At 38.5% G+C, this 10,000-nt stretch overlaps 2 protein-coding genes across 2 annotated transcripts; one reads left to right on the top strand and one right to left on the bottom strand.

Moving 5' to 3' along the window:
• Positions 1-1,147: 1,147 nt before the first annotated feature.
• LOC139787358 (uncharacterized) lies at positions 1,148-1,846 on the top strand. Its single transcript, XM_071726453.1, has one exon. The coding sequence runs from the start codon at positions 1,148-1,150 to the stop codon at positions 1,844-1,846; it is 699 nt and encodes a 232-aa protein (XP_071582554.1).
• Positions 1,847-5,203: 3,357 nt separating this feature from the next.
• On the bottom strand, positions 5,204-5,993 carry LOC139787359 (patj homolog). The gene is made up of 2 exons (XM_071726454.1): positions 5,601-5,993; positions 5,204-5,509 (listed from the first exon to the last, which is right to left on the bottom strand). Exons 1-2 carry the CDS (start codon positions 5,991-5,993, stop codon positions 5,204-5,206), a joined length of 699 nt encoding a protein of 232 aa, XP_071582555.1.
• Positions 5,994-10,000: the final 4,007 nt, after the last annotated feature.

Below are 10,000 nucleotides of genomic sequence, written 5' to 3' on the forward strand. Positions count from 1 at the left end.
AGCACTGCCGAAAGTGTCAAGCGGGGCCATAGCCAGAAGATCACGACTGTCGGCTCAATTGGACCAGGAGTGCAAAAGCAATGGAATCAGATATAGCAGTAGAATTATTGCAAAAAATAAAGATCTCGAAGAGAATAACGTCAAATTGGGCAACACTTATTGGTGATGATGATAGCTCCACAATTGCTGCAGTCCGTCGTGAATGCAGCCATCCTGTAACCAAGTGGTCCGATTTAAATCACGCTACAAAGAAGTTGAGCAAAGCTTTGTGGTTGCAAAAACTTCCAAGAGACGTGATAGAATACTTTAAAATACTGCTTTGGATGTGCTTTGAAAAAAAAACATAGGCGATGTAGAGGCTACAGAAAAAGCCTTAAAAAACATTATACCCCATGCGTTTGATGAGCACGAAACTGTGGCGCGTGGTGCAAGTATAAAGAGGATCCCGAGAATTACAAGCATAATGGGCTACCGGGAGGCAAAGGACTCACTGGATCTACCACAAGAGCAGCACTTACATCCATTTTTGATGCATTTTGGAAAAATGCAGATAAACTCGCCCCATGTGGGTCTAGTCAACCGAACGAAGCTTTCAATTCGAGTGTGGCAGCTAAAAACCCAAAATCTCACCACTACGCTGGTTCTGAATCGTTCGACTTTCGTGTTGCTGCTACAGTCTGCGAGAAGAATATCGGCACAAAATATGTCGTCGATTTGAACCAAAAACTCGGGCTGTCTCCAGGTAAAATAACCGAAGCTTTTCGGAAGAAGAAAGATTACTATCGAGCTAAGAGAAAAGAACGAGCGCAAAGGCCGGAAATCAAAGACGACGTCTCTTTCTGCAAAAACAGCGGTCCAGTAAGAAGAGTAGCGCCGAGAGAAAGGAAGGAATAACATACTTGTCTGAGTGTGGATTTGATGGAATAGCGGATCTCATCGATAGCCCTATCGTAAGAAAAGCTGCACCTGCCGACAGTCCTATAGTTTATTTCGATCTCGAAACGACGGGACTTTCTTTACAATACGCGGAAATTTGTCAAATTGCTGCGAAATATCAAGATCAAGAATTTAATGCGTACATGGTGCCGTTGAGAGCCATTTCGAAATCGGCTGCCGAGTAACTGGCTTGTCAATCTGCGGCGGAGAAATGTTTCTCAATGGACAGAAGGTCGAGACAATTCCATTTCATGCTGCTCTTCAGAACTTTCTGCAGTTCCTCAGTAACATAGGCAAGGAAATTACTTTGGTTGCCCACAACGGATTCAAGTTTGATTCTCGGTTTCTTATCAGAGATATTCGCGCAAACAATCTGTGGGACGACTTTATATCCATCGTGTACGGTTTCGCGGATACTCTTGGCATTTTAAAAGCAAAATTGCCTGCCAGAACTGCTGCGAAGCTAAAATTTAATCAAGTTGATCTGGCACGTGATTTGTTGGGCGAGAATGTCGTGCATGACGCTCACAATGCATTGAACGACGTGAAAATTCTCCAGAAAATCGTTGATAAAGCTGAAGTTACACGTAAAGAATTGTTGGACAGCTCGAAATCTGTGACCGCTTTGATGCAGATAAGTCAAAGGTCTGCTTTGAAAAATGTTAATAAATTAACGTTGGATTGTATGAAGAGTTCTATTTCTGTGAGCATGATTGGAAAAATGGCAGAAGCAGGTATAACGCTTGATTATTTGCAACGTACCTATAAAAAAGGGAGCGATAAGGGCATAAAACTTCTACTGGGCGAAGATATTGGAGGACGCCCAAGAGTAACGAAGAATAAGAAAGTTCTCCAGAATGTCATCGCAGAGGTGATAAATTCAATAGGAAATACGCAAATTAGCCCGTGATTTTTCATCTAGAAGATGTTATCGTCAATGCGTCCCACCTCTGTGCAAATATTTTGATTTAAAAAATTATATTTTTTCCTTTATATATATTATATACGTAATGTGATATTAAATATAATGCACTTATGATAAATAGAATAAACGATGCATGTTAAAATTATTTGGACATCCTATAACTTCATTATATTGAAACTTGTATTTATTTAGTATTTTGATAAAAAAAATGATTTTTTTCCCCTTTATATATATTATATACGTAATGTGATAATAAGTATAATGCACTTATGATAAATGATAAATAGAATAAACGATGCATATTAAAATTATTTTACATTTCATAACCTCATTACACGGAGGAATAGAATCTATGCGCTATACTCATCAGCTGACACGTGCGACGTTGCCAAGTTGCCGCTCGAGTCCAGCCATCAGTTCCGTGTTGTCGATTAGTCAATCGAAAATTACGTTTTATTATTATATGGTACGGTCAATGAACTCGAGCTTTCATCCAGTATCTTGCAAAATGTTTATTGCATCGTTCGTCAGTTTTTGGTTCGTTTATCTATTTTTGAAGTATTGCAATTTTTGCAGCATAAGCGCTTTAACCTCGTTTTTCGGATAAGGGGTCCCCCACCGCGTTAAATTGGCAAAGTTTACGGACAGATATCTCCGGAACCAATCGGTTAAAAATCCAAATTTTACAGACACACTCGAGGAACGTTAATCTTTCATTTCATATTACATTTTCCGGGCTAAGTACATATGACCTAAATGCATGAACCACCTTAACTGTAACATATACATGTTTCATAATAATATTATTATAAATTGACGTAATTTTATAATAATATAGTTTAACAATGTATAATAATTTCAACAATAGATTTCCACATCACCCATGAGGTACTATTGCTGATGCGTTTTTTTTTAAGTGGTTTCCCCAGTAGGCCTATTCCACTAAAAAAGAAGAAAATAATAATAAAGATAAAAATATATGGCTCGGCAGGAAAGAAAATAAATTCTCTATCGCGAAGTGTTTTATAAAAAGGAATAAGAAATCGCGCGAAGGAAATAAAAACTAATTTACATGAAAATATTTTCTACTTAATTAAAAAATAAATATTTAATTTCTGGGTCGTTTGCACGATTTAACTAATGATGGTATATCCACAGAAATGTTGGAAGAATTAGCTAGCATCAGTGAGGATAATGATGCATCACTCAAAGAAGATCGTTTATTATTTTTTATTAATTTCAATTTTGAAAAGAACGTTCACACAAATATGTGGAGCCAAACATGGAAAAAATTCGAAGACCAAAATTCCTGAGAGATGGATAATGCGATGCATTTAAAATTAAAAAAAAATCGACTCCTTTTTCTGTTCGCGTTTTTAGAGACACATCACATATTGCAAATCACAAAGTTCTGCTTGAAAATTTAGACTTTGTTCCTCGATTTGCACAGTGAGAGAATTTTCAAAACGGATTAAATCTTTTCTAAGACTCTCGAAATCTTTGAAACGCGTATCAAATTGTTCTATGAGGGATTCTATTAAAAATATATATTTCTTGAAATTGCAACTTATGCCATGTTCTTCGACGAGAATTTTGCAAGATGGATAAAAATGAAAGGTGTTGTTTTCTATATGGCTCTTAAATAATACTAATTTTCTTCTAAACGAATCAATGTGAGAAAACTAATTGCGAAATAGTTTGCTCGGTCTTTTGCAGCTTTAGATTTAAATAATTCAAATGATTTGTTATATATGTTATAAAGTGCGAGTTCGCAAAGTGAGTCTACATTTTGCAAAAAAGATGTAAATTCGTCATATTTTGTATCAGATAGATCTTGCAAGAAAAGGAGATTTCTTTTCTTATAGCAAAGAACTTTTTTAGGCATTTTCCTGCACTGAGCCATCGAACTTCGCAATACAGAGGCACATCTGTATAAACTACGTTATGCTCTTCGAGAAAGAGTTGAAACTTCCTATGCGAAGAAATTTGTGACTGCCTTTAACAGCATTAATAATTTTAATGACGACTTGCATTGCATTACACAGTTTAACAACTTTCCCACATAACGCTTCTTGATGAATAATGCAATGTATAAAGGTGAATTTCAAATCTCGCTGCTTTATTTGACCGAGAAATCCTTTTTTTAATCCTGTCATTGCTTTTGCGCCGTCAGTGACAATCGCTGAACATCTTGAAAAATCAGTACCAAATTTTTCAAGAGTTTGATTAACAGCATTGAAAATATTGCTACTTGTTGTTGTTCCATGCAATGGAACGAAATCTAAAAGCTCCTCGACATATGAAAAATTGTTTTGCACGATTCGAGCAAAAATGCTCAATTGACTCACATGTCGATTATCGGTGCTTTCATCGAGACATAACGAATAAAAAGAACAAGATTCTAATAAAGATTTTAATTTTTCTTGTAAAGAAGAAGCAATGCAATTTACACGAGATTTTACCGTGTTTGGGCTTAATGGAATGCTAGCAGCTTCTTGAAGAGTCAATGATTCTCCGAATGACTGTACTGCTGTAATGAGACATTTTTTCACAAATTCACCTTCCGTAAACGATTTACAATGTTTGGCAATAAGATGAGATATGGCATAAGATGCAACAAGAGCTTTTGTTGAAGTTATAGTATTATCGGAATGAGAAACCGAACTACGACTTTCTCGATTAACTAATTTTAATCCCTCAATTAAATTAAATTTTTCCTAGCCCACATATTTCGAATATTTACTGAAATGTTTATTCTCATAATGTCTATGAACAGCCGAATTCCGGCCTTTCTCAAGTGAGCTTCACGCAATCCGCATATAGAAATCAATTACGTCGCTGAAGTCGTGTCCTGACTACATCATGCCAACGCAAAGCTAAAAAAGTCAACGGTTTACAAAAATAATAATCTCACGATAGTCAAAAAGATAAAATTCATTACGTTATAATTAGATCAAAATAAAACTAATTAAAAAGGCTTACATATCTTGTGCGTCTCGAAACAAATATGAGAACAGTGTCGCGTGAAAATAGAAACGTCGCAAGCCATATCCACGAACACGTGCAAACCGTGTAACAGTCAAAGTCGTACTGAAATTATCTACACAATCAACGAATGACAAGCTATGTTCAAATGTAAAACGAACAGAACCGAAACAAAAAGTGCAGACTAAGTGACACCGATAACACGGTTGTAGATAGCTGGCAAATTTTCCGTGTCTTTTGGAGATTAATTGTGCAGTCATACTTTTTGATAAAGAACATCTCCGAGATTTCTCTTTTTTTAAATTGTTTTTCCTTATATAAAATCTTTGGTTGACACCAATTAATAATTAAGAAGTCTTAGGTGCTTCTTGCTATGTCTAGCTTAACCAGACCACGGGCCTTTTGAAGAATCGAGGTCGCCTGCTCATCGGAGATGTTGGAGTCTAAGGGTTGCCCATCGATCGCCAATATTTGATCTCCCTCTATCAGTCGACCGTTGCAGCCCGCGATGCCGTTTGGTTGTATCTCTTGTACGAATATGCCAAACTCGGTCTTATCCTTGCTCCGAAGTCTGATCACGCCGAATCCCAAGCTGGTTCCTTCTGATTTATACAGCTGCACTGTGAATATCTGCCGTCCTTTCGCCGCAGCTTCGGTGACTTTCTTAAATAAGTCTCTCCTTTGCATAAGTAGGGGTGGTTGTAGGCGGCATCCCCATAGCTTCTGACAATGAGACAAGACTGGGGCTAGTAACCTGCGCACTCGTGTCCTCGCTGCTGCTGTGCAGTAACGGAGCGACTGAAACTCTCTGATCTTCCAGCTCGCTGCTGCCTTGGTACAGATCCTGGTTCGGCCCGAGAGGCTGTACTGAAGTACTCGGAACTTTTAGTTCCAGCTGCCCGCTGATGTTAATGTCAAAATCATGAGGCCCGATAGACGGATTATGCTTCAATTGCCTATTCAAGTCGGTCGCAGAGTCTTGAATCCTGCATATGCCGCGAAATACTGGATCCTCCAACACCGAAATCAATGTCTTGAAATGCTTCGCCGTGTTCATCTTCAGCTCAGCATTGCCAGATTTCTCCACCCGTTCCTGCATATTCTTTAGTATCTGGAGCGCCTTAGACATATCTGCATTGAGCGACATGGTGGGCTCCTTTGCTCTCTGGCCAGTATTCAAATTTACACAAATTCCTCACGCACCTAACTCGGTTCACGGGTCGCACGAGAGGACTTTCTTCCGCGAATGCGATCCTTACTGTCTCACGCGATAACGGAGCGATCTCATTACAGTCCGCGAACGACAGGCGATTGCATATCCTGGCGTCAGCTGACTTGACCGAACTATATATCGCTATTATTATCGAGCTTCTTCCTCACGCAACAAGAATCCGAAGCACGCACTCCCGTGGTCGGCCAGTACCTAAAAAATTGAGTTTTTTTATTTACTTAAAAAAAACTGCTAAAAAATGGGTAGAATTTCAGTGTACTTAACTAACTGTCGGTAGATTAGGTTATGAGCACAGGAAAATAACTCAACTAACAACTAACTGACAACTAATAACTCTACGATGATTTTTCGCGCTTATTTATACTCAAGTGGCAAGAACCCCCCGCGCGAGCTTCTCACCACTTCTTTGTTTTTGAATCTTAAAGGAGGAGGAAGGTTTTATCACTAGGTGTAATTCTATGCCCTGCAAACCGCGGCTTGAGAACCGTCTCCCCATCAGAAATCGGATAATTAATCAATATCGATATCTCTCTTTTAACATTCCTGGCTATTTTAAGACTGAGTTAAATTTTGCTCGCACGTAACACCTTCCTCCTTAAGTCATACGTGGTACGTTTGTTACCGCGTATAAATTATTATACAAAAAAAAATTGTGTCGAAAATTGTACGTTATTTATCTTGGATAATGGTCTCAATGCAAATATATAAATAAATCATGTTTAATAAATTCATTTAATAGATATCATAAATGTGTATAACAATGCCATAGATGTGTGTATAATAATGTCATAGATATATCATAAATGCGTATCATAAATGCGTATAATAGTGTTTATTTATATAATAATTTGTCGATAATTGCATATATATTTTGTTAGTAAAATCTATATTTTAACTACTTGTATTATAGTAAAATCTACATTTTGACTACTATTCTGTTAGTAAAATCTATATTTTAACTATACTTGTATTACCTTATTAATTTTTTTTTTTAATATCTTCGAATAACTTCTATTTCGAAGTTTTTAAATTCATTAAATTCCTTTATATCAAACTCCTCTTTATTGCGAACAAACTCTTCGAGACAATCCCGGCACTGATGTGATGGTCTAATCCACATTAGTGTTTTATTACACAGGTTACAATTAATTTTTTTATAAATATTTAGTCCATGCAAGGGTGAACATATTAAATGCCACCCTGCTTGTTCTTGAAAATTTCCGGGTCTGTCTCGCATATAACATTCTTCACAAAGTCTTCCCCTCGGGTAACTACGCTCAACGAAACAAATTTCATCACTTTCAGTCTGTATACACATGCATCTCATAAATATCTTGTATGTCTCCTCCTTGTAGTCTATCAGTCTTACTCCGTCAATTGGTCCATTATATCATTTTTCTCCTCGCTTCTGTTGTCTACCTTTGGTCCTTTCATTGCCTGCTAATTATTTTTAATTATTATTAATTATTTTAAACTAATTCCAGAGAAAATAAAAATTATTAACAAGTTTTATTTTATCACCTTGATTCTTTTTTCACTGACTTATAATTACTTTCTTTAATTCCACTTAGCTTAAACCGTGTCTGAATTTGGACTGACTTACATTTACGAGCTGTTCCTCGGGCAGCCTTCTTATCTATAACGTAAACCGAAACCTTACTCAAATGATACCTATTGTTGATTTCTTAAAGAATTTAGAGTTTATCTTTCTTTGTTTATAATCGCGGATATAGGATTTGAGTTTCATTGTGGATAATTGTTTTATTCTTAATTTCTTTAATTTCAATCTCAGGAGCAGAGCAAATTACATTAGGGGAGACCGGGGCTAAAAAGTCTACGGGGTAAATACGTCTAATCAAATATCTCGAAACCTGTATATTGTGCGAACTCGCTATTAACACTGTAAACGCTGCTTATGGTACCCATGTGACCAACGGAGTTTCGGCAGGTTACCTGCCGTGTTATGATTTTTACGAGGGCAAACGTGTTTTCGGAAGGTGAAAGTGAAATTTTCTGCGCGTGGAAATTTTGTAATATCTGCAATAATATTTGCTCTCCAAATCTCGAAGTACGTGATTATAAAGAGTAATGCATGCTGAACACGAATCCAGTGTAGTTTTTTCATTATCGTTGATGTCTAATATTTCATGGGCGATCAAACCTGAAACTTGTGTTTGGGGCTAATCAGTCTACAAGCACCCGGGGCTAATCGGGCTAATCTCATCACTGTGGCGCGTCGGGCGCACGACTTCAGCTCACGGCGATTTCAGGTTAGGTTTCCCTCGAGCGTGATTCTGTCTTCCCTTGCACGTGCGTCAGTTTGTGTAAGAGGGAAATGGTACGCACGTATCGTCGCAAAACGGGTGTTTTGGCCGACCGAAAAGATGGCGGACCGTTGTTTTCGAGATCGCTCGCGCTCACGGCACGTCGGCGAGGTACGGCGAGGCACGGCACGGCTCTGAAATCCCGCGATTTCCGTGCGAGAGTTGACATGCCGCGCGCGCGGTAGATCGTCCCGACTCCCGACCGCGGTAAATTGTTGTTGTTGGTCCTTGTGTCAGTGACAATCGCGCGTGCGACCGCATCGTCCAGCGTTCGCCGCATCGTCTCGGCGTCATTGTCGCCGCCGTTGTAGTGGTGGTGGTGTCGGTGGTGGTCATCGTCGTCGTCGTCGTCGTCGTCGTCGTCGTCATCGTCGTCGTCGTCGTGGTGGTCGTCGTCGTGGTGGTCGTGGCCGTTGTCGTCGTGGTGGTCGTGGCCGTCGTCGTCGTGGTGGTCGTGGCCGTCGTCGTCGTGGTGGTCGTGGCCGTCGTCGTCGTCGTCGTCGGCGCGTCGAGGAATCGGCGCGAGGACGCCGTCGAGTCGGTAAAATGGTCGCGCTCCACCGCGAGCTTTTCCAACCCCCCTGTCGCTATTTATCGCTCCCCCGCGAGAAACGCGGCTTGGTTATGTTGCTCGAGGGTCCGCGCTGATCCTATGGCACCGGAACGCCGTCACGCGTGTTCCCCGTGGTTGCCCGCGTTGACAATGTGACGTGCCGTTGGGGAGTTTACGATTTGGTTAACCTCTGTATTCACGTGCCTAAATTGTTTTATGGAATAGGTAAAACAATTATTTTTTAATAATGTTTCGCATAAAAATTTTAAATAAATTTTTATATTTTTCTCTTAAAAAACAATTATTCAAATGTATCCTATCATTTTTCAGGATTAGATGTACGTATATGTATTGAAAATGCAGTGTGACCGATTAGCCCCCGGGGGGGGACCGATTAGCCCCGGCATTTTTGAGATTTCAATTTTTCCACCGTTGTCGTTTTTGCTCTATACCGGTTAAACAAAGCGACGTAGATAAAAATTTCCTTAATAAATTTTGTAGCTAAAGGTTCACTCTTTACAGTGGTATACCACATTTAACTTCAATTATTTATTTTGTTGATAAAAATCGGCACCGAAAAAAACCAGACTGTTTAGCCCCGGTCTCCCCTACATATATAACTTGTCGCATCATGTGAATTTTTAAAAAAAGGTAGGAATTTTAACTAATACAATTATTTTATTACTTAGGTTGCTTGCAAATCTCAAGAATCTCGAATAGCATTTTTCAAGTCTGAAATTATTTTGCAATATATTATCTTTGTTACAATTAAAAGATTATCCGTCTTTAACAGATTCTGCATGAGAATCGTCTATGATCCAAGTTTCCTTTAAACTTTATTCGGCCATTTAACCGGTGACTGAATAATTTAATTAGTATATAGGATATCTATTTTGTTATTGTCTAAAGTATTATATCCGCATTTATTTCATGTATTTTTTCCTTTCTCAACATTCTTTGTCGAAATATTACACAAGTTGTATATTTACTTTTAGTGTCGCTATTTTATGTTATTGATAGATGATAAATATAACTTATCTAAATTT

The sequence above is a fragment of the Temnothorax nylanderi genome, unplaced genomic scaffold, assembly GCF_030848795.1.
Source record: "Temnothorax nylanderi isolate EJ_2023f unplaced genomic scaffold, tnyl_v1.0 TNYL_tig1463_pilon, whole genome shotgun sequence".
NCBI lineage: Eukaryota > Metazoa > Arthropoda > Insecta > Hymenoptera > Formicidae > Temnothorax > Temnothorax nylanderi.

What these genes read in the sequence shown, in the direction of transcription:
- LOC139787359 (XM_071726454.1), bottom strand. Translation starts at nt 5,993, where the DNA reads ATGTCGCTCAATGCAGATATGTCTAAGGCGCTCCAGATACTAAAGAAT. An exon ending in GCGAGGACACGAGTGCGCAG is followed by an intron (nt 5,510 to 5,600) that starts GTTACTAGCCCC and finishes GACTTATTTAAG; the next exon opens with AAAGTCACCGAAGCTGCGGC.
- LOC139787358 (XM_071726453.1), top strand. Translation starts at nt 1,148, where the DNA reads ATGTTTCTCAATGGACAGAAGGTCGAGACAATTCCATTTCATGCTGCT.